The sequence below is a fragment of the Antechinus flavipes genome, chromosome 4, assembly GCF_016432865.1.
Source record: "Antechinus flavipes isolate AdamAnt ecotype Samford, QLD, Australia chromosome 4, AdamAnt_v2, whole genome shotgun sequence".
NCBI classification, from domain to species: Eukaryota; Metazoa; Chordata; class Mammalia; order Dasyuromorphia; family Dasyuridae; genus Antechinus; species Antechinus flavipes.
Window position 1 is genome coordinate 135,025,092 of NC_067401.1, and position 25,708 is coordinate 135,050,799.

At 32.2% G+C, this 25,708-nt stretch overlaps 1 protein-coding gene across 1 annotated transcript; it reads left to right on the top strand.

Annotated features, from left to right (window-relative positions):
• The first annotated feature begins 2,754 nt into the window (after positions 1–2,754).
• FBXO47 (F-box protein 47) lies at positions 2,755–21,700 on the top strand. Its single transcript, XM_051994643.1, has 10 exons — positions 2,755–2,957; positions 4,370–4,540; positions 7,515–7,591; positions 9,718–9,795; positions 10,481–10,589; positions 13,398–13,574; positions 17,227–17,373; positions 18,020–18,162; positions 21,025–21,184; positions 21,434–21,700. The coding sequence occupies exons 1-10, from the start codon at positions 2,777–2,779 to the stop codon at positions 21,544–21,546; spliced, it is 1,356 nt and encodes a 451-aa protein (XP_051850603.1). The 5' UTR covers positions 2,755–2,776; the 3' UTR covers positions 21,547–21,700.
• Positions 21,701–25,708: the final 4,008 nt, after the last annotated feature.

Here is a 25,708-nt window from a genome sequence, read left to right on the forward strand (position 1 = left end):
AAAGTCCCCAGGCCTAGATCTCCAATTGAATGGAAATCACTTTTTGAAGGCTTCTGGAATTTGGAATTTCCTGAAAAGGGTCTGCATCAATGAGGTGATTTGCCTTAGAAAAGCCCAGCCAGGAGGATATGTTCTCATAGACCTTATGGAGTCTAGGGGGGTCAGGAATCAAAGGGGACAGAATTTCAGAATGTTAAATTTTATAGATCAAAAGGGAACACAGTTTCACACCCTTGTCAATACAACTTGTTAGTATCTGAGACCAGATTTGAACTCAGGAAAAGGAGTCTTCCTGTGGATTTATTACACTGAGAAAAATAGCTCAGTGAGCAAAATCCTGTTAGGACCTTTTTTGCAAAGATTTGGGCACACAGGCTTTCATTATAATGGGTTTTTTGGGTTTTTTTGACCTGGAGCTGAGGACCAATCTCCAGGTGAATTTGAGGGACTAATTTTCAACTTAATAGAGAGTAATGATTATGCTTCAAGCCAAGATCTCCAGTTGAATTGAATGAGGTTACTTATCTGGGAGTTTCCCCTATAAACAGGAGGGTGGGTTCCTCCCAGAGGTGTTTGAGATTTCTAACCCAGAACCATCCAACCCCCCCAAGATCTCAGTTAACCTCACTGCAACACCTTGCTTCCCTATTCAACTGGCAATGTTGAATGGCAAATGGCTAAAGTAAAAGAACTCCATAAAGGTAACTACATAAATTGCATATCATATTAAGTAAAACAAATTGTATCCCCTTTTATATGGGAAATCATTTGTACCTTATCAAGCTAAACTTCGGGCATTTTTAAAAATCATAGCATCAGACTTGGTTCTTTTCATAATGAAGTGATTCACAGCGATTTCAATAGACTTGTGATGAACAATGCCACACCATCTAGAGAAAAATTATAAAAGCTGAATGTGGATCATAACATAGTATTTTCGCCTTTTTTAAAATTGTTGTTTGCTTGGGTTTTTTTCTTTTCTCATGGTTTTTTCCCCTTTTGATCTGATTTTTCTTGCACAACACCATGAATATGGAAATGTGTGCATGCCAACTTAGCATTCACTACTTTTGTGAATACCCTTGCTAATGCCCACTCTGCATTCACTATTGCCAGTCTCTCCTAATTCCCATGCCCTCAGAGAAATCTTTGGTCACTGTCTTTTGCAGTGCTTAAACCAATTTTACCAAGTTTATCTCTGTCGGAAGTCTTCAGAGATCTCTGGCCATCATTTCATAAGAATGCTGATTTAAATACAGGATAGAGCACTTGAGAACAGCCATGTGCAAGCTCAAGATCTTTTATTCACGTGTTCACATCCTGCCTAGCTGACCTCCTACTGACTTCCAGTGAACTCCAGGTCAAAGAGGACCTGCTTCCTCCTTCCTCAGCTTAAATAGGGTCTATGAAGTCACATGCACAGCCAATCAGAGAAAAAACCGCCTCCCGTTAATGATGCTGATCTCAATGCGACCAGAGTTCCCGCCCACAAGGCGGTCCCTACTAGTACACAGAAGCCAACTTCCAGAGGTCTCAAACTTTATTGCCTGTTTACTTTCTATTGCACTGTATGTGATTCCTTCTCCGATCCTTACAGAAATATATTTAGAAGAATTGCATATATTTAACCTATATTGGATTGTTTGCTATCTTGGGGAGGGAGATGGTGAGGGAGGGAAGAAGAAAAATTTGAAACATAAAATTTTGCAAAATTGAATGTTGAAAATGATCTTTGCATATATTTTTTGAAAAATAAAATATTATTGAGGAGAAATCATAGCATCATAGAGCTAAAACTGGAAGTCACTTCCCAGACCATCCAGTACAACCTCCTCATATTACAAATGAGGTATGAAAAAGTTAGGTAATTTGTTTGAGTGCATTCTTAATTAATAAGTAGGTAGTGTAGTTCAGTTTAAAAAAAACAAAGCAACTCTTTCTAGATTCAGAAGATCTGAGTTCCAATCCTGCCTCTGATGCTTGCTACCTGTGTAATGTTGGGCAAGTCATCTTTCTTCTTGTGCTACCTGTGTAACTTCCATGGGCCTCAGTTTCCTTATTTGCAAACTCAAGATCCCTTACATCTCTACGTCTGTGATTGTTTAATATTAATATCTATCCGACTAATCCAATTAATCTCTATGAGCATTAATCAAGCACCTACTATAGGCAAGGCAATATGTAGCTTTGGGGGATATAAAGACAAAATGAAAAATCTTTATGTTTGAGAATCTTATATGGGGGGATAGAGAGGAACAATATACACATAAATACACAAGTATAAAATATATGCAAAGTAAATAAAAATGAGAAAATGTCTGTAAAAACATTTTATGAACCTTAAAAGAAATGCCAGCTACTGTTATTCTTTCTAGCCAGAGAGTTAAAGGAAATTATAATGGAAGAGAGAACCTTGGGCAAGTCACATTCCCACTCTAGGCCTCAGTTTCCTCATCTGTGAAATTACAGAGATAGAAGTCCATTCCAGCTTAAATCTTATGATGCTAAGCAAGCCCAATCAGGGAGAATGGATTGAATGTAAATTAATGTAGATTGGAAAGAAAAGGGAAGGCATTCCAGAGTTAGGGAAGGCCATATAAGCAAAGAAATAACCAGTCAGTGGAATGAAGTGGTAAAACTACTACAGTAAGCTGGTGTAGTATTCATTAATATCTTCACTTTCTTTGGATCTATTCATTGTTTCAATTTTCTTCTCTCTTTGTCCAACCCCCCCCCCTTTTTTTTAAGTAGGAGAAATTTATAGATAAGGAAAAGGATGACATCCGTTGTAAGTACCAGCTTCACCTTGATTCCCAACCAGAAATACAGACGTAGCAACCGACGATCCAACCATTCTTGCAACATTCTTGGCTCAGATTCTCAAAACTTATCAACACTTGGAGATTTTAAAGCATTACCATTAGAGCTTTTCCAAATAATTTTGGAATATCTGTCAGGTGAGGTTTTAGGAGAGGAAATATTGCTGTAAGTACAACTACAGAATTCACCATATCCATTTTCCCTAAAAAACTATGCTTTTCAATGGGTCTTGCAGCATTTTAAACATATTTTGACCTAGCTTAAATTAGTTTTTATACTTAATTTTCTGAAATTTGATAATAATAGATGCCTGTAACTGTGGTACCCAATCTTTTTTTGGTTCCTGTATCCCTTAGTTTTAGGTAATCTTCTTGTAACCCCATTTCTGCTTCAATATGAAAGAAAATTCATTCTATTGTATACCATGCATATGCATATGAAAATTAAAGAGATTATTTTTTGAGTGGAAACGACATTTTAATATAATAAAGTTGTTAAATGTCAGAAAATTAAGTTTGTGAGATCCTTGAACCTTTTTCTTATCATCAAACAATTATATTCATGGTAGGTATTTTTAGCCTGGGATCAATGAACTTGTTTTTAAAAATATTTTAATATCTATATTTCAGTACAGTTGTTTTCCTATGTAATCCTATGTATTTTATTTTATGCATTAAAAAAATTATTCTGAGAAGAGACACTGTAGATTTCACTTGACTGCCAAAGTGTCCATGACACAAAAAAGTTAAGATCTAGTTTCTGAAAGAGATATATACATATTACATTCAACCTCCAGTTTGTTTCTTGCTTTGGATTTTAATTTTTAAAAACTACTTTTTCAAAGAGATGAATTTTTATAAACTATATATGGATCTAAATGTGTTTAGTAGGGTCCACCAAAAATTTTGTAGCTTTATTGATTGGAAATAAATTATTTCAGATATCAATTAACTATCTTTGATGTGATCATTGGTGCTGATTTCTTCTAGATCAGTAGAAAAAGAATTTTGTAACAAACCTCAATTAATTTTGTTTTAATCAGTAGGAATTATCATTTCACTTGTCTCAATTTTTTTTCAGATGTATTATAATGCTTTCTTCTTTTTCTACTTCAACCTTTTCTCTTCCTACTACCCTGTTCTCTTTCCAATCCATAAATTAATTAACACTACTACTTTGTAAAATTTTAATAGGATGATATAGTTATTTATCAAATATTCCTCTTAAACCCTTGAAAAACTTCTCATATCCATGGTGGATAATTTTAAGGGCTGTTTAGGGGTACCCTTAATTTGTCACACCCCAGATTGAGAACCTTTAGCTAAGTATGTACCAGTAGCTGTACTGTAACTTCTTAAGGCAGGGCCCTAGTTTTATTGAAGTAATCTTATTGTTATATATTCCTAATATATTAAGAAATGATAGAAAGGAATGTATACTTTTCTATTTTTTCAAGTCTGCTAATATGTTTGATTGATTATAATTAAATTATAGCAATTATAGCAAGTTCTTATAGTTAAGCTAGTTGTATTGGGTTTTGTTGTTTTAGTGAAGGATATCAGCATGCTAAGCATGGTGTCGAAAACCATCAGCCACCGCCTTATTAATTACATCTCAACCTCATCAGGAAGCAGAAGGCTTTTACAGCAAGATTTTCATAATTTGGAGCTGTCTGGCAGAAGACAAGGCTCCTATATGCTGGAGCACTACAGATCTCTAGGTGACCTATAAAATGAGAATTGTGACAAATAAAAAGCTATACTTAATTAAGGGGATTCTATTATTTAACTCTTTTTGCCAGTGGGAAATAGGAATATTTCCCAAATATTGCCTGGTATGTGAATGATTTCATTATTTTCAATATGATAATTTCCCATTAATCATATATTCCTTCTAACTGTAATTCCAACGGTTTTTTATGTTTATCTTTAAAATTAAGTATAAATGAAAGTATATTTGAAAGGAACAAGCAAATGTGATTACTTTTTCTCTTTCTGTTATGTGGCTTGAGTTGGAACATAAGAATTTAGGAAACTGATATTTCTGTGCAGCAGCTTCCTGTGAAACATAATGAGCTTTATCTCTGAATCTCTTATTCCTTTCAACCATATTCTAATTTTGTAAAAAAAAAAAAGAGTCAAGATTTTAAAATAATACACTGAATAAAATCACTTATACTCTAATAGAAATCATGGTTTCCTTTTTTTAAAAAACACTATCCACATTTACTAATAAATCATATATTCTAAATTGCCCTTATCAAAGGGAGTTCTATGTAATCTTTCTTCCTTTGGCCTGTAATCATTTTTTTCCTTTTTTTTCCCTCCTAGCTTATTGTTTCCATTCTCTCTAAAAGGAATAATGAAATAAAAATCTAATTGGACCTTACTGATGAACATCAATTTAAACTGCTGCATATAATTAACTTTAGCATGGTAATAAAGCCAAACTACATCAGGGTGAAATTCAGAGCTAAATAAAGGCAAAAGAGCAAACTAAGCAAATATTGCATTGTTGTAGTTCAAGGATGCCTAATTTTAAGATAATTATCAGGAAGACTCTAAGCATAAAATAAGAATATTTAAATATATAAATAGAATTAACTATGACAAAATAACTATAAATTTATTGTATAATCTTACCCTTTTTTCAGTGTTAATAAGCCCAATGAATAAAAATTAACTGAATTTAGTCATTATTCTTAGTATTGTTTACAATTATATTTTTTTCAAGGTTGTTAAAGGTGTTAAAGGTGTTAAAATGCTTATTGCAATATTTGATTTTGGTCAAAAAAAAAAAAAAAAGAACAAATTAGTCCAGTTTTTCCCACTATGATCAAGTCTCTGCTATTTAAAACAAAACTATCTGAATCATAAGTGAAAATCCTTCATTAGTCTGGATTTCCTGGGTTTTTTTTTAATAAATTAGTTGCATAATAATAATTTTAGATTCTAATTTTTATATTTCATCTCATTTGATAGTATACTTACATTTGATTCACATTCAAGCTTCCATTTTGCTTTGATTGTAGATACTTAGTTCTTCAGATTTCTTAACGTTTAAGTGCATGGACCATTTCTTGTTACTGCTATTCTTTCCTAATCTTTTATGGATTTCAAGTAGTAAGATAACATTTTCAGAATCTTTCTGAAGATTGTGAATTTTAATTTTCTGCCTTCATACAAAAAACAGAGCAGATGGCTAATATGGAAAAAAGCATTGCATCTAAGTCTATTTTTGTAAGAGGAAAAAGGAATTTAAGAAATTGGTCTGTAACTGCTCTAAACACCTGTGTCTAAAAAAAAAAAAAAAGCAATGAAAAATTAGTCAGTATTGTTGACACTCTGTGGATTTAATTAATATGCCTTGAAAGGAAGATTTTTATATTACAAGGAAATAACTAATATCCAATTACAGCTTCTTCACCAGAGACCAAATGCCAAAATAGGAAGGGAAAACACTCATCACTGAAAGAGTCTATTACATGTAAAACTAAGCAAAGCCAGTTTTTAAAACTTCAGATATGATCCTAAGTTGATCAAATAGCGTAATGTTCAAAAATTACATCAGTAAAATTTACAAGTCTACATGTGATTTTGAATCTTTTATTTTTTATAATTACATGTAAAAAACTATTTTTAACATTTGTTTTTTAAAATTTGAGTTCCAAGTTCTCTCCTACCCTCTTTCTCATCCCCCTTCATTAAGAATGCAATTTGATACATGCACAGTCATGCAAAAAATATTTCTATATTAGTCATGTATAATATTTTCATTTATGAAAGAATTATTACCTCTGCTGCTGCTGCAAATTGTGTTTTAGGTTTTTCCCCTCTGAAATAAGTTTTTTTAAGAACAAGAGTAAGTAGATCACATCTGCCATAGGACTATTAATATTTCTATTTTAGAAGTACAACCCATGGAAAGTCATAGAAAGCACATAGCCCATTTACTCAAACTGTAGCAATAACTGTTAAGGTGTAACATTCTGTGGGAAATGAAAGATTTTTAAAAATTATCCAGAAAAATACTATAAAACCTTTATATGCTTCCCCCAAAAGGATATTTTTGAAGGAAAAATTTTTAACATGATATTATCTCAAAACAGATATTTTGTGCTAACAAAGCTACTTCCAACTTCTGGAATTTTAATAGCTATAATTTTAAATTTCTACTTATTTGGGGGAAAGGCAAAAATTGCTTTTGCCATTTTAGCCAGGTTCTTCATTGACAACAGTGCTTGTGCTTCCCTGTACAGACATAATGTTAAAGTAAGACATATGTTTCCCTGATGTATCTTCAAATTTTACTCTTTTTGCCTTTTTTAATCCAAATATTTTCCCAGATTTGCAACTTGAGAGCCAATATCATGATTTTTACTATACTAAACTTTTTATTTTTTTTTATTTATAGAACAAAACAAGCAATTCTGTAACAAAGTATAATAAAAAAAGATGATTGCACATGAAACTGCAGTATCACATTTTTTACAGAATATGGTCCTGGGTGTCAAAAATGGACATTAAAACAACTTAGTAAATAGCATATGCCTTGTACCTTCTTGCCAAACGTTGTCTTACCAGCTCATAGTTGATTTGCTATAGTATTACTTTGATACATTCAAGAGACATGTGCCTACTTGATGTTCAAACTACTTGTTATTTTCTTATATGTGTATCTGTTTGCTTTCTCAGGTTTATTGTTTAAAAGGTGTACCTTGCTGCTACCCACAAAAGAAAGGTTAAAGTACATTCACAAGATACTCTCAGAAGTAAGAATAAATTTATACTTCTGAATACTTATATAAATTTATTTTATAGTAAATATATTTTATAATTACCTTGTAATAATTTCTAATCTATTTCTTAAAATTTTCAATTCTTGTCTTAGGATAATTAAGAATACTCAATAATTATTTATTCATAATGATCAAGTGCTTCATGTGCTCAGATATTATAAAATATAGACATAATCACCTTTTAAGGCTAACTAAGGACTTTATTCAAATTTATGGGATTTCTATGAGAGAATATAAAAAGTACTGTGCTTGGAGTAGCCTTAATCATTGAATGGCTATAGCCTCAGTCAAACTGAAATCTGTTGAAGAATTTTGCTTAATAAGGCCAAGGTCTCCCACTGCATCCAGGGCCATCTCCAGGTATCCTGATCTATCTGGCCACTAGACCCAGATGACTCTGGAGGCGAAAGGAAGGAAGATAACATTGCACAGTCCTCCCTCATTTAAATCTAATTCACTTGCATGTCATGGCATCCCTCTCTGATGTCATAGTATTCTTCAACAACTAAGGACAAAACAACAACAATAACCACATCAACCTAGCTACATACTGTGGGAAAATCACTTAACTCTTTAGATCATAGTTTCCTCATGTATAAAATGTGGATAACAATACTTATACCAGCTACCTCATAAGGTTGCTACATGGAAAGCACTATAAAGTGCTCCATAAATTTAAACTATTATGATTCCCTCCCTTTCTTTTTAGACTTATGTTGGAATTAGAATGGGGTTTTTTTCAAGTTTTTTTTTAAATTTTCAAAGGAATATTCACTTTCTTTCTCTTCCAATTCCCCTTTCCCATCCTGTTGCCCTTCCATCCACTCTCTCACTGAGAGAGCAAGAAAAACAAAACCCCTGTTACAAATCAGTATAGTCAATAAAATTCTAGAATTGATTAGATATGTCTAGAAAAGAATATGTCTTAATCTGCACTCTGAATATAATGCTTCATTATCAGGAGGTGCGTGGCATAGTTCTTAGAACTTTCCTTCTATTTATTATATTGTAATAATCATTTTTTGGTGAAAAAACTTATTTTTTAGGCATTCAGAAAAAAGAGTAAAGTTGATTTTAATGATAACAAAAACATTAACTTTAGAAGATATCAGTACTTTAAATTTATGACAACACTGTTAAAAACAGTACTTAAAAAATTTCACTATATAGAAACAATCATCTAAATTAAACAATTCTAAGATTGTTAAGGGCAACTTATAAGATTTCTACCTGCATTGATAGTATCTTCACGTAGAAATTCAGTATATTAATACAATCACAAATATGATCACAGTTTCCAATTAATAAGGTATAAAATATTTTTATATATTATTTATTATATCAGTATGGTATTCATTTGGAATGGAGTTCTAGCCTAAATTGTAAGATCTCCACAACTGATCTTTCTGCTTTCTGTGATTGCCTTCTCCAATATAGGCTATACATTGTCCCAAGATTTTTCTTCCTTGAATAAAATGTAAAATTCCTAAAACATTATCATTTTCTTGTTATATTTCCACATAAAAACTTTCAAAAGTCTTCTATTTTTATGATTGAATCCAATTATTTAACTCTATCTTCTATCTAATTTGCCCCATCTAACCAATTCAACGTGAATCTTCTCCAGGCATACAATTCTCCTTAGTGTTCCCTGAATATATTATATTAATTTCTGTCTCTTTACCTTTGACTATACTAATTTGCCACTTAAAATTCCTTCCCTCTGCTCCCTGCCTTTCTAAATTATATAAATCTTTCAAGGTTAAACCAAGTCCTGCCTCCTTCATAAGGGCTTTCTCATTGTTCTACCCCAAATATATTTCTCTCTTCACTGAACTCTTATAACATTTATTGTTCTTCCAACCAATTTAGCATTTATATATAAACTTTCTTATATTATTTAACTGTGTAAAAATTATAACCCGTAAGGAAATTTTAAGTTTCTTGAGAGCATAAATTCTATTTAATTGGGATTTTTTGTATCTACCATGCACAGATATGGCACATAGCCAGGCACTCAATAAATGTTATGAAAGTAAATTTGAAAGTCAAACTGTTCAGTTCAATTGATGAGGAAATAATAGTTTTTCTCTTTACAGGTTTCATGTTTTAAATTCAGTGGTTGTGGAATTCCCATGCAGTGTTTAGGATTGCCGTGTTATGGAATGTTTTTACAGGTACTGTACCTTTTTAAGCAAAGGAGAAAAGGCGGTTTTTAAATTATTAGTAAGTAGAACATAGAAGTGTAGTCTATGGCCAAGTAATGGAGATTGAAATGATTTTAAGAGAACAACATTGTGTAAAAAAAAAAAAGAAGTTATATTAAAAAAGAACAGTAATTAATTGAGCTTTTGACAATATTATTGTTATAGATACATAGCTCACATCTGCCCTAACTACATTATTCTGACCAATATTATTTTGTAATCATTTAAATATTTTGGTAAATATCTTCCTTAAAGCTGTGAAATTCTAATATATTTGACCAATTGCTCATTTATAATATTATTCTTACAGAACACTATCTACCCTTGATAAGGCTGTTTCATCAAAAAATTGTGATTTCCCCAAACCATAGGTGGGACTTCCCTGTAGTCTAATTACCTTGAATTTTTATTGTGAATTTCTTATTATAAAGTTTGAAATGAATGCTTAAAATTGATGGAGTTGCTCAGTGATCTCTGGGTCTAGAACCTCCACAGATTCTATTGTTTATAAAAACTTTTTCTGTCTATATGGAAAATCCATAATGGATGATAACAAAATACGCTACAAATCATCTTTATAAAAAGCAAAAGTGACCTGAACTTCAACTTGATTGTCTGCATACTTACAGTGTTTCCTTTATTTTGTTATCTTTAGACCTTAACAGCAGGTTGGGATGAGTTGGAGTGCCATCGTGTTTACAATTTCCTGTGTGAGTTGACTAATCTACCCCGCAAGGTGCAGACAGTTGTTTGTAGTAAACCAGGTAAAGATGTGATATTCACACAGAGCATTTTAAAAGGAGGGGACAAGAAGAAATAGAGACCAAGATTCAAAAGCAGGTTCAGTAGTTTTTGATTGCTACTGAACACAATACTTAAAAAAAAATTAATTCTAAATATCACTGTCATCTGCTCCAGTCAGACTGATCCTTGTTATTGTCCCCTGAACATTACTTTACATTATTACTCATCATATTCTGCCTTGTCTTGCTAGAAATCATATACATAAGAGGAAATATAGTCAATTTAGATAATAATTTAATTACAAACTTTTTTATTTAGTTCAGTTTAACAAATACTGTTTGCTTTGTACAGGGTGTTGGATAGTATGGGGACTACAAAAACAGAAAAGAAACAATTACTACTCTCAGGTTTACATTCTACTGAGGAACACAACATGTACACAGATTAGTGAATAAAATTTGAAGAGAGAGAGAGCACTAACAGTGGAAATATTGGGAAGGCTTTGAGTATAACTTTGAAGGAACATAATGATTAGGAAAGATAAAAATGTGATACTGCCTTTCAAGACTAGAGGAAAGGCTATATGAATGGGAAGAGATAGAAGTGTTGACTTATAGCAAACACCTGGTAGACCAATTTGACTGGAACATAGAGTGTGTAAAGTTGAGGGAGTAATAATAAAATCAGGCCAATTGTGGAGAGATTTTAATACTAAATTTAGGAGCTTGTATTTAATTCTAAAGGCAAAGGAAGGATTTTCTACAGGGAAATGAGATTACAACCTAAGATTATTTTGGTAATTGGGTGGAGAATTTATTAGAAAGGGGAAAGACTGGAAAAGGAGAAATTAGGAGGCTACTACATTAATCCAGGTAAGAGGTGATGGGGATCTGAAATAATGTGAGGGATGAATAAGTGGGGTTAAAAAGTAGGGCGGGTGCAAGATATGTTGTGGAGGTAGAATTGACACGATTTGGTAACTGAGTAGATAAAAGAAGAGTGAGAAAGGAAGAACCATGATTAACTCCAAAATTATGAATCTGAGTGCCTCAGAGAATGTGGTAGCATCATCAAAAATAAAATTGAAAGTAGGAAATAGTTATCGGTGGGGATGAAGAGATCTGTTTTCTTCATTTTGAGTTTGAGATGCCAATGAGGTACCCCAGTAGAGATATCCATTAGGTAGTAGAAACTGGATAACTGAAATCCAGGAGAGATATTGGGATTAAGATGTTATAAATTTGGGAAACACCTACATAGAGATGACAATTGAATTCATGAAAATAGATGATATCCCTAAGGGAGAATGAGAGAAAATAGAGTCTAGGACTGAACTTTGAGTTATACCCATGCTTAGAGGATAGAGAAGAGATGTGGAATCAGCAAAGAAATTGGAGAAAGAATGGTCAGACGGGAAAAGTAAGAGAGAACTATGTCATAGAATCAAACAAAGAAAGGGGAGGAGAGAGTGAACAGTGTTCAAAAGCTACACAGAAGTCCAAGAGAGTAAGGGGCTGTGAGGTCACCAGTAATTAGAAAGAACTCTTCCAGTAGAATGATAGGAAGGGCTGGAAGTTAAATTGCCAAGGGCTGAGAAGTGAGTCCGATGGAGTTGAGGAAGAGGAGGTAATAAGTCTAGACAAATCAAGGAATTTGGCAGTAAAAAGGAAAAAGCTAGCATGATCTCTTGAGATCTAACTATAGGTCTGAGGAAAGGTTTTTGAGAATAGAGGAGACCTTGGCAAGTTTGAAGGCAATGAAAAAAAGCTAATAGATAGGAGGAGATTGAAGATAAGAGAACTGTGGATGGAACAACCCTCTAAAGGAGACAGCAGGATATGGCATCTAGGATACAAGTCACAGAGTCAAGTTTTGGGGGTTAACTTTGACAAGGAGAATGGTCTTCTGTGATGAAGAAAAGTAGGAATTTTGAAGAGTTCTGAGATGTGCATTGTGGGAGGTGGAGTACAAAATAGATTATTTTAATTTTCTTAGCAAAATAGGCAAGGTTATTTGCTGGGGGATGGAAGAGGAGTTAAGAAATTACAGGAAATTTAAAGAAAGAATAAGGTTTGAAGCAGTCACTGAGGGAAGTAGAATAGAGGAAAAATTTTAAAAAAGAATAAAAGATTATAATGCAGCAATGAAGGCATAATTGGGTTCAAATAACATCAGTTTACATAGTGAATGTAGTATTCACAATTATGTTACTTCCTTCTACAATGTTCAATAAAGTTAGGTATTGAGATGTAGAAGTAACTTTTTTGCTTGATGATGTAGAAAATCATTGCATGAGATTGGTAGCATACCATTTTACTCTATATTGACTAATGATATGATATATGCCTTCCATATTTCTCATTTTTAAAAAATTGGGAATCCCTTGAGGTTCTGACTAAATTGTTCTTTTTTTCTTTAACTATGCTCCTAATTTTAAAGTACAGAACAGGGCAAAATATTTAGAAGATTAGCAAAGCTAGAAAATTGGGGCAGTTTGAGAGAAGATACCTTGATTACTTCTTGTCTAGAGATTTCAGCTCTTTAAAAATCTGTTATTTTATTGATAGGTTGTAGACAATTTTAGCCCATTCTTTGTACATCTGATACACAGTCCATCATCAGGCTCATATTTGAAACCTTTGTAATTTTGTAAAATCTGCCAAAATTTATAGCATCGCCATAATACAATGGAGTATCAAAATTGAACTTTACTGGAGATTCTGACTTGGTAGCCCATTAGAATGATTGTGTAATCACTGTGGGTATTGCCTTGCTCCTGATTTTCCAGAATTTTTTTTGAAGGTAGATTTATCTCATTTCTTTCTTAGGGAGTGCCCGAAAATTGGAGTTAAGGATTAGATTATTTTGTCGGAGTGTCCTACTAGATCACTGGATGCAGCGAAGTGACTCTGCCTTTTGGTTGACTCGAATACTAAAACCATGGCCAATGGTGAATCAAGCACGGCTGCTCTATATAATCTTTGGACCTATATCATCTCAGGATGGTAAGCACATATTTTACAGTGAAACCATATTTTTGTTTAACTTAGGAGGAAAATATAGTTTTTTTGTTGTTTTTTTTTTAATTTTTATTTAATAATTACTTTATATTGACAGAATCCATGCCAGGGTAATTTTTTTTTTGACAACATTATCCTTTGCACTCGTTTCTGTTCCAATTTTTTTCCCCTCCCTCCCTCCACCCCCTCCCCTAGATGGCAAGCAGTCCTTTATATGTTGGATATGTTGCAGTATATCCTAGATACAATATATGTTTGCAGAACCGAACAGTTCTCTTGTTGCATAGGGAGAATTGGATTCAGAAGGTATGAATAACCCGGGAAGAAAAACAAAAATACAGATAGTTCATATTCGTTTCCCAGTGTTCTTTCTTTGGGTGTAGCTGCTTTTGTCTGTCATTTATCAATTGAAACTCAGTTAGGTCTCTTTGTCAAAGAAATCCACTTCCATCAAAATATGTCCTCATACAATATCGTTGTCGAAGTGTATAATGATCTCCTGGTTCTGCTCATTTCACTTAGCATCAGTTCATGTAAGTCTCTCCAAGCCTCTCTGTATTCATCCTGCTAGTCATTTCTTACAGAACAGTAATATTCCATAACATTCATATACCACAATTTACCCAGCCATTCTCCAATTGATGGGCATCCATTCATTTTCCAGTTTCTAGCCACTACAAATAGGGCTGCTACAAACATTTTGGCACATACAGGTCCCTTTCCCTTCTTTAGTATCTCTTTGGGATATAAGCCCAATAGAAACACTGCTGGATCAAAGGGTATGCACAATTTGATAATTTTTTGGGCATAATTCCAGATTGCTCTCCAGAATGGTTGGATTCGTTCACAACTCCACCAACAATGCATTAGTGTCCCAGTTTTCCCGCATCCCCTCCAACATTCATCATTATTTTTTCCTGTCATCTTAGCCAATCTGATAGGTGTGTAGTGGTATCTCAGAGTTGTCTTAATTTGCATTTCTCTGATCAATAATGATTTGGAACACTCTTTCATATGAGTGGGAAAATATAGTTTTATAATACTTTTTGGTTTCCTCATTCCTAATAATCATGCACTATTTCAAAATTATACATGTATATTTCTGGATGTTTAGTGAAGGGGAATATAGTATTCCTTGAGGAAGCCCATTGATTTTGTGTAAACCTAATTCTTAGAAAGCATTTCCTTATTTTAAGTCTAAATCTACCTTTCTGCACTTTCCTTTTTTTAAAAATGCTTTATTTAACTTTAATTTTAGGTTTTTTATTTACAAGCATTTCCTTTCCTTCATATTGATTTCCCCATTCCCCCCCAAAAATTCAGCAGCAAAAACAAAAGCTTTCATAATAAATATATGCAGTCCAGAAAAACAAAGTCCCATATTGGCATTGTCCAAAAATGCATTTCAAGTCTATCACCTTTATGCCAGAAAGTGATTAGTGTATGTTTCATCTTTGGTCTCCTAGAATCATGGTTTGTTATTGCATTGATCAGGGTTCTAATCTTTCAAAGTTGCTTTTCTTTCTTGCCATTGCCAGCTTCATTTGCTTACTTCATTTTGTATCATTTATCGAGATCTTCCTAGTTTCCTTCAGAAGTTTCTATTTCATAATTTCTAATGGCATAGTGATATTCTTTTACACTTATATGCTATAATTCATTTAGATATTTCCCAATGGATAGGGACCCCTTTAGTTTCTAATTTTTTCTACCAAGTCACATCACATATTTTGTACATATGCATCTTTTTATTCTTTTTTTGATCTCTTTGAGGTATATAGACCTACTGGTGGTATTGCTAGGTCAAAGTGCAATGACTTTGGGGGCATAGTGCCAAACTGCTAGCTCTTCAACAATGTGTTAGGATGCCTGTTTCCCACACGTCCTCTAACATTTTGTTATTTTCCATTTTTTGTCATTTTTGGCAATCTGATGGATGTGAAGTAGAACTCAGAGTTACTTTAATTGTATTTCCTTAATTATTGATTTGGAATAATTTTCATATGATTGTTGATAGCTTGGATTTTGTCCTTTGAAAACTGCCAATGTGTATCTTTTGATAATTTATTTATTGGGGAATAGTTCTTATTCTTATAATATTCTTTATATAGCTTAGATGTAAAACCTTTATTAAAGAAAGTTGCTGAAGATTTTTCCCTTGTTGTGTTTCCTCTTTAATTTTAACTAATTTTTGGTACAAAAGCATTTTAATTTTACATAATAAAAAATACCTATTTTATCTTTTGTGATTCTTTTTATACTTTGATCATGAACTTTTCTCTTATTTACAAATCTGAAAGGTAATTTTTTCTTAGCTTTCCTAATTTTTTATGTCATTATGTCTAAGTTACATATCCATTTGAAGTTTATCTTAGTCTTAATACAAGAGGTTGGCCTATATATGTGTGGGTATGGATGTGGGTGTATATAAAATTTCTTTCATGTTTACCAAAAATTTTTACATAGACATATTCTTGTATTAATTGGTATAAATCTTAAGTTTCAAAGATGGAAACTGTTCTGCTACAGTTCATTATCAATTTCCATTATTTTCAGTTTTTAAATTAAAAAGGTGCTCTACATTTTAAAATATTCAATCTTTTTTTAGATAATTAGAAGAAAATAATGTAACTAGTAATCCGAAAGAACAGCCAAAATACATATTTGTTTTTTATAATGTTTTGTGATATGTGTGCCCATATGTGTTCTTTACTTCCCAGAAGCAGATCATTTTATTTTTTTTTCTTGAGGCAATTAGGATTAAGTTACTTAGGGTCATACAGCTAGGAAGTGTTAAGTGTCTGAGGTCACATTTGAACTCAGGTCCTCCTAACTTCAGGGCTGGTGCTCTATCCACTGCACCACTAAGCTGCCCCCTAAGCAAATAATTTAAAAATGGACATGATTTGTATTTTTTGATTTAAAATCTTTGCATAAGTGACAAGGATAAGCATATCCTAAGTATAAATCCTAAAATAGAAAGTATCCTAAGTTTAATATTTATTTGATTAAAAAATTCAACAAAGTCATGAAGAGGCGCAAAAGAACTATTACAATCAAGGGGAAAGAAGAAAGGGAGATGAGTATTGTCTGAAGCTTGATCTCATCAGTTTTGGCTGTAAGAGAGAATAACAATCATTCAGTTGGATATAGAAATTTATTTAACCCTATAAAGAAGTAGGAGGAGAAAGAAGAAAGAAAAGGGAGGGTCAGGATAGAAGAGAGGGCAGAAAAACTAGAGGAAAAGGTAAGAAAATGGAGGAAGGAGTGATAAAAGATAAAATAGTAGAAGAGGTGAGTTTAAAAATTCAATAAAATTACAAAATTCTATTTTTCTTCATCCCTGTTTGTGGTATGTCAATAGTATTATCTTTGTGCTGAAAGCATTACTTGGCTTATTGAAACAACCTTTCTTTTGACTACTTTAAATTTTAATGTTTCCTCATTCTAATAAAGAACATTTTAAAGTTATATTGTAATCTAAATAACCCTTCCATTATGTAAGTTCAAATAAATATAATAATGTGCTTATTAAATAATGAGATTTCATTTTTTAATACTATTTATTTTTTAAACTACTGAAACCATCTGCCTCTCAAAGAACTTTTGTCACATTTTATTTGTTCCATTTATTCAGGACAGGTGGTTTGGCAAAAAATGACAGAAGGACCTACAGATGAAACAAGTCTAAAAGGTTTAGCTGATGCCATTAAATTACTGTATGACACTGACACTAAAGAATGGACAGCAGATGATGTAATCAGTCTTGTAGATGAACTATCAGGTAAAACTGTATTTTTACCAGTGTTGATTACTGAGAATTCTGCTTTCAGAGCATAATTATTAAATAGAAGACAGTTTCTATGCGGAATGAATTTCCTATTTTAAATAATAATATGCAAATATTTTGCTGGTAGTGAATTTAGGGAATGTAATTTTAAGGTTGAAGAGAATGAATATAATTAAATGCAAATACCAGCTATACAGTTATATATATGCATATGTAATTTATAGATTCTCATAGTAAATTAATCAGCCCAGATCTCAAATTCCATCCCTGCAGGTTTTAACAAAATAGATACATAAGGGATACACAGAGGAGAAAATTCTCCACTTGTTACTACTGTAAGAAAGTTAAGACTAGTTTCTGACCTCTGTATAATGCTAAGGTACTGTATACAGATTCATACCATTCTACCTTTTAATATATAAATCAGAGATTTGGAATAAACATATTACTAGTGTATCTGAAATATGACATTAAAATTTTTATTCTGGTTGGATATTATAATTGAAAAACTAAGATATTTTTCTGAGTTAGTGGTATTCATTTTCTCTTTTATAAAAGTATGTAACACATGTGTATAATGGTGATTACTGCCGTCATTGAACAGCTTCTCATTAAGAATTTTTTTTTTCCCCAATAAAAGTGGTTCCCCGAGAATGGCTTCTGGAGAATAATGCACGTCTTCTTATCCTAAGCGGGAACAACATTTGTTTCACCTTCATGGCTAGCAAAGCTGTGAATGGACGGGCCAATGAATTAGCACGGATGATAGTCTTTTTGGCTTTGGTAAGAACAGAACAAAGTCTCTTCTAGTATCCAGACTAATACTGTATTCACTACCACTTAAAAACCTATTGGATCACTCTTCCCATACAACTGAAATATACTTAAAATATTGATTATTTGAGATATTAAGAATGCAAATATATCTTAAAATAGGCTTTTAAAATATATACAATAAACTAGCATCTTCTGAAAATCCTTCATATCTCTCCCTTCCTTCTTTATCTCCTTCCCTCTTCCAATTTATATCTCTCACCACCTTAGTAGAATAAGAATTAATGCTAGATCTTAGTATCTTCAATCCTTTTACTTGTCAGAAGAGAAAAATTAGGTGCAGAATGATTATTCACCAATGGTCAATTAGATAATTAGTAGCACAACAGAATTCAGATTCAGTTCTGCTGACTCCAAATCTAGTGTTTTTTCTACTATACCATGTGCCTTTTTTTTTTTCAAAATCTAATTTTAAAAAACAACTTTTGAGGAATACTTTCCTATTTAACTTCTCTTAAATCTAAACACTCCTTTTCTCTAAAACTTCTATGTTGAGTTTGTATTCTATCTCAACTCTTTGATTCTAGGATTTTCGCTTTCTTTATAATCTTTGCTAATATTATTGTCATTTGTGTATGTGTATCTCATCACTACCCAAGGGACTATGAAATCTCTGAGGGAAGGGATTGTCATTTTATTCTTTAGGCCCTATGTGGTGTTTTGTATGTAGGAGATATTCAGGGAGTACTTGCTGTCTGACTGATAATAATTAGTTATCCATATTCTGATCCAGTTTTTCATGATGTATATCTGCTACACATGATGAGCTGGTCAACTGAAAGGTTAGTGAATAAAACTTTCCCCTTTCATGACAAATTTAAATACAAATATGCAACCAATATTCATAAATATTATACTTAAGTTAGTATAAATAATCTTGAAAATGTCAATATTATTAGATTTTTTATAAAGGTAATCAATAACTTTTCCTATAATGGTTCTTATGTTACATAATAATATTTGTTAACAACCACGGATCTGATTAACTCTTTAGTAGTGTTTCTCAAAATTAATTGAGCTGTGAAACATTTTTAGACTTACAATAAAATTAATAAAAGCCATATATGCTGGTGGGAGCTAGAGGAAGAAAGATGGGAGGATGTACTATTATGGCTATCACTGGAATAAAAAAGGCTTGGAGAATTTGGAGCTAATATAGAAAAGTAACTTTATTGTCATGCCAAAAATTCCAAATAGAATTTTTGATAATGCATAATTCCATAATTAACATTTCAGATGGAAAAATATCCCTAGCATCAAAATGTTCTTATATATGTAAGACATTGGGGTTCCCTAGTATACAACTTATGAAGGAGAGATTTAAAATTTTTTTTTAATTTGCACTTTTGAATGAGTTTTAGTCTTGAGAACATTTTCCATTCTAGTGTTACATAGCTAAAACTGAATACTGAGTATTTTTCAACACACATCATGATCCAGCATAGTTATACAGTTTAATTTAAAAATCAACAATATTTCTTTCTTGTAAAAGATATTTGTAAAAGTCAAAGAGTAGCAATATGAAAAGTAATTGTTTATATCTAGTTTAGCATTCCCTTTACTGTTATTCCTTCTTCATTGAGATTTTTCCTATCATCTTTTTGATATACCTCAGGTCAGCATAAGAAATTAAATGGGAATTTTGAGAGAGTTTTGCTGAAGCCACAGATGAGACATGAAGGCCAGCAGATAACACAGAGCCCATGACCAAATACTTAACCCATATTTTACAATAAAGTGCTATAAACATTCCATAAATGAAAAATAAAAAAGTCATATTTCTTCTCTGGTATGAAGGGAGAGCCAAAAAAATTTATTGTTTTTCTAAAACACAGTAGCATCTAACCTCTACAATGTGGAAGGGATAACTGTAATTATTATTAGCAGTAATCATCCTGATAATAGCTGCTATTTAAATGGCACTTTACATATTGCTACTATCTCATTTGATTCCTCCAATAATCCTGTGAAGTGGCTCTCATTCAGTAGTTTCAGACGTGTCTGGTTCGTTGTGATCCATTTGGGTTTTCTTGGCAATGGTATTAGAATTCTTCCATTTCCTTCTCCAGATCATTTTACCTTTGAGGAAACTAAAGCCAACAGGGTTAAATGGCTTGCTCAGAGTCACACAACTAGTGAGTGTCTGAGGCCACATTTGCTGAGTCCAGGCCTAGCACTATATATATATATATATATATATATATATATATACACACTAAGGGAGTTGATACAAGTATAATGACATCCATTTTATGATGAGGGAAGAAACTAAGGTTCAAGAATGTGGCAACTTGTCTAAGGCCATCTAGTTAGTAATAGCAAAGCCAAGTCCCCTGACAACTGATCCAGGTCTCTTACCTCTGTACCACAATTATTACTGTCTATGCCAGGCCAAGTCAATGAGCATTTATTAAAGTGCCTACAATATGCTAAGTAGGCACTGTGCTAAGTGCTGGGAATACAAAAGAAAATCACAGTTCCTGTTCTCCAAGAGCTCACCATCTAGGAGAGGAGACAACATGCAAACAGATATGTACAGACAAAATATATGTAGTAAATTTGGAAATAATCAATAGAAGGAAAATACTAACTAGCATTAAGGGGGTTTGGGAAAGGCTTCTTGAAAAAAGGTGGGATTTTAACTGGTTCTCGAAGAAAGCCAGGAGATTGTGAGGAAGAAAAGAAATCCAGGTGTGGTGAAGAGTCAGTGAAAATGCATAGTATTGGAAGATAGTGTCATATTCAAGGAAAAGACAAATTCCAACTTCAGGAGCTCTCACATTTATAAAAATTTTTGTATGTTTAAATCAGGTCTGCGAGAAGGACCTGTACTGCATGGACTGGGCAGTAAAAATGATGCAAAAAGTCTGCAAAGTCTTTAGCAGTCAGGTGGAGAGAAATAACTTCCTGCAGAATGTGGAAAATTCATTTGCACGTGTTATAATGGACATGCTGCAGTCAGTTATGTCTGGTGAGTACTTATATAGGCATTACACAAGTGTGCAATAAGAATGTACAAGTCACATTACTAGGAAAGGGGAAAGTTTAGAAATAACACCCACTTTTTTTTACTCCTAGTCCAATATATTTTCTAAAAAGCTGATTAAATTCTGTTAAATTATTCAGGAAAAATTTGAAAATCTTGTGTTTCAAATAAATCATATTTTAAAATTAATTCTCTTCCTCTCCTTACTCTCTCTATCCTGTTTCTGGCGTTTAGGAGACCGAGATGAAGAGGATAGCAGCTTTTTGAATTTGTTTCATCTTGTGAATGCACAGGCTAATTTCCATAAGGAAGTTTTATATATAACCATGAACAGTACTTCCACCTAAATATTTAGATGTGATTTCAAGAGTGCCTCATTGAGCCAACCGTTAGACAGCTGCTTTTTCTCCATGTTCATCTTTTCACACATGAAGGATAATGCGTGTGTGACTTTTTTTTTTAATCACCTAGTTACTGTGTCCTAAGAGGGAAAAAAAAAAAGGTGTTCTAGTTTTAACAACAACTGATTACACCATTGAACCTAGAATGTTTGGTAAAGATTTGTAAAGGAGTTTTGGATTGCTTAAAATACAAATTCACGTTCTCTTCCATCTCTCTGAACATATAACCAACATTAAGAATATTATTCACATCACTGTTTGCTTTTGTAAAAAGCAGCAGATCATCTAGATATAAAGAAAACATTTCACTCCCTTTCTTTACAGTGAATCATATATTTTGCTAGGAATTGAGATAAATGTTGCAAATAGAGAAAAAGTGTAAAAGGAAGGAAATTACCTACCTTGCTACCTGATCAGCTGCAGAAGTAATTTTGACTTTTTCTAGTGTGATGTTTCTTTCATAAAGTTTCAGAAAGTGAATTACTTCAAGGGGGTCTAAAAAAGGAAACTGAAAATATCAGAGGTTAGAACAGATGAATTAGCCTCGGAGAGGTCTAGTTCAAAAGACTGTGGCTATATTTGCAACCAAATTAATTAAATCTCAGCAAGAGGAATTTGGGAGGAGCAGAGGTATAGGATAATTTCAACATAACCAACTATTTCTGACACATCACAGTTATAGCAAAAGTCATAGTCTGCAGCGGAGCTAAAATTGTGTTAGAATCCATCTCTCTGTAGCTCTGTCATCTCTTAACTAAAGATAAAGTGTTGGTACCCTGTTGTGATCCTTTCAAGGTCTGGCACGCTGGACTTGGCTTCTTTCACCAGACCTCCTACTTTCTTCACCAAACTACTTGAAATGACTTACCTGAGAATGCAGAAAGGACCTTGAAGATAGGATAGCTCTAATAAGAGGAGCTAATACTTGGGGAAATGAAAATTGTGGGCAATTCTGCCATGTTTGCTTGTGTTTGGTAAATGAATAAGACAGGAAATTGGACAAAACTGAAGAAAAGCATAAATTGTGGAAATAATATAAGAGCAAGGTTTCATTGAAGTTTCTGTTCCAACAGAATTTATCTTAGAAAATTTATGCTGTTAGAGGATCAGAAATGAACATTTCTTTACCATGATTTTTTTTGCATGGAACTTTTTAAAGAATTTAAGAAAAAAAAAAGGGTCCAACTTTAATTCCTTAGTGGGAGTTTTTGTTCCACATTTTGGTTTAGTTTTTCCACAAAAGACAAAGGTTCTTGCTTTGTTTTTTTTTCCTTTGGTTTCATTTTGTTCTTTTTTCTGATAAGAATTCTCCTACAGTTGAGGTCTAAAAATTAAAAGTTGGAAGATACCAGAATATGTAATATAATTTTCATTTAAACATGATAGTGTTGTATCCATAAAAAGTCTTGTACATACTAGCATTTATTTAGTACAAATATTGTTGAATCTAAGTTGAAAATATACCCTACTGAATAATTTTGGGGTAAAAGGGAGAAATTATTTTTTAAATAGTGATCATAATAGCTTGAAAGGTAATTATTTGCATATAGGTAGAAATGATTTTTCATATTGTTTCACTGTAAAAAGCTAAGCATCATGCATCTTAGTGCTAAAAATATGGCATATCAGGGTTTCTCTTATGTTATTATTGAAGCTATTTATTATTATCAAAGCTATTTAGTTTTTTTTTTTCAGCAAGATTACTAAATTAGTATAGTAAGGTTTCTCCAACCTGGATTTTAGATCTTATATTGTTTTGATTTGTACAAACAAGTTGGCTTCTCTGAAGAAAAAAAATTATATTTTGTTATACTTTTTCACAGTGAAATGTTATATCACCCTCCAATCAGAATTAGGGAAAAACCAAAAACTACATTCATTCTTTGTTGATAGTGGCTAATTTGCCTTATTTTGCTACCAACAAAAAATAAACTGACAGATTTTATAAGGCCAGTCTTTGACGACTTCAATTTTGAAACCAAATTTGCAATTTACTCAAGCTAACCAGTCCAGTTTTTCATGAAGTGATACTTATGTATTTGTCATCAGGAATAAATTGTGGAATCAAACTTTTAAAGAAAGTTTTCTATTATTGTTTTTAAAATTACCCCTGCTAAATTAAAGGAAGGAATATATAAGTTGCTACAAACCAGAGGCATTCTGGGGGAGATAAATTGCATTAATACCCTTCTTATAAGAAGGGCTATTAATCAATTTTCACTAATTACAATAACAAAAAAATCACAACAATAATATTGAAAATACTAAAAATTACATGCATTTTCCCCCAAAATTAGATTGACAGACTTTTCTATTGGTCTTTTCTTCCATTGGTTTCCTTAGTCACCTATAACTTATTGATAAGATACAGGTCACTTCCACAAGAAATTGATTTCCAAAATGTCATTAATCATAATAATAACACTCATTAAAAATGAATTCAGAGTTTTTACCTAGTGCCAAGTGCTTTGTATCTCATGAAACTATAGACCATCTCTTGTAAAAGTTGGGTTTTTTGGTACAGTTTTTTATTCCCAAGTTTCATCTTACTCAGTTGGCAAATACAAAGAGGCTAAATTGTTACCTAAAAATTGATCTAGTCAAGTTGCTGATCATCAAGGTATACTTGATGGCATGGATATTAAGTACCTTATTTTATGCATTTTGGTTCTTATGATAATGTAGTTTGTATTCTCAGTCCCTCAATTAATAACAAAGGAGTTAATGCCAGAATTCTCATCTCCTTTTGAGGACTATAACAATCATAAGATATATACATACATGTATATGTGTGTATGTATAGTTATATATATATGTGTGTATATATATATACATATATATAGTTGGAAACCATATTTGATACCAGTAAAAGTATAGGGAATAGTTTATTCTCACACAAGTGGTATACAAGTATCTCCTTCGAGATTTCTGTATTAAAAAAAGTTGTGAGGATAAAAAAGGAAGCATTTGGTGGGTGTCTGCCTGCTTAGTTATTATATACTTTAATAACAATATGACTTCACTACCAATTATACAAATCAGTTAGCTATGAAGCCAAGAAGAAATCAAGATATATTCACATGCTACCTACTTATACTTAGCTGAAACAAGATTGAGAATGAAGAGATAAGAGTAAAAGATACTGCTTTATACAAGTTTCTCCAGACAGAGAAATAACTAGAAATACTGAAGATTTTTCATTTAAAAAGTAGGGAAAAAAACAACTCCAGAGCATATCTCTGATACCAAAAATAGTAACTGGAATTTTTTCTTAAAGCAAACTGTTTGTATCTTGCAAGAGTCTGGACTTTGAAAAAAAGATATTTAATATAGGTAGAATTCCAAGATCACTGCTTTCTTAAATGTGTATTACACTAAAAAAAAATTGTACATTGTTATAAAAAGTTTTATATTTATAATAAAATGTATTTAAGTAACTAATATTTAATATTTTCTAATATATATTTTAATTTTTTCATATTAATAAAGTGAATTTGTAAAACTGGAAGTATCGCCAACTTATTTAAAGTTTGACTTTATAAAGTCATTGGAGTTTAATTTATGTTTCTGTGGAAACTCATCTTTTCATCGGTTTTGATTATGAGATTCTATCATGGTCAAAGAGTGATATTTTGCATTTAAATAACACTTAATCATATAAACAAAAGTAGGTAACTATCAATAATTTGCCATTTGTTAAATCAATATTTAACTTCAATATTCCAGTTGATCTATGAGCTAATCTGTGTGATTATGTCCTCCAGTAATACAAATTGCACCCTGCCCTGCATATTTAACAAAAATAAAGAAACATGTAATATGAGTTAAATATTACTTTAACCCATACTAGTCTATTTTCACTGCAAAGTTTACATTCTAGTGGTTGCCTAATTAGATATGCAACAAGTATCTATTATTGTTTGCCATGTGAAGGATTTGTTTTGTTTTGTTTTGTTTTAAAACAAAGTAAATAATTAAGTATTTTGGATTACTTGCAATTTCCCATTTTTTTATTTTCTTTAATCATCACTCCTTGTAGAATTTCTCTAAAGAACAAAAAAAGCCTTTTCTACTCTACTATTTGAAGTGAGGGTACAGAAGGTTTTCT

Coding starts and splice junctions, on each gene's coding strand:
- FBXO47 (XM_051994643.1), top strand. CDS start 2,777: ATGACATCCGTTGTAAGTACCAGCTTCACCTTGATTCCCAACCAGAAA. Junction 9,796..10,480: donor GTTATGGAATGTTTTTACAG/GTACTGTACCTT, acceptor TGTTATCTTTAG/ACCTTAACAGCAGGTTGGGA. Junction 21,185..21,433: donor GCTGCAGTCAGTTATGTCTG/GTGAGTACTTAT, acceptor TCTGGCGTTTAG/GAGACCGAGATGAAGAGGAT.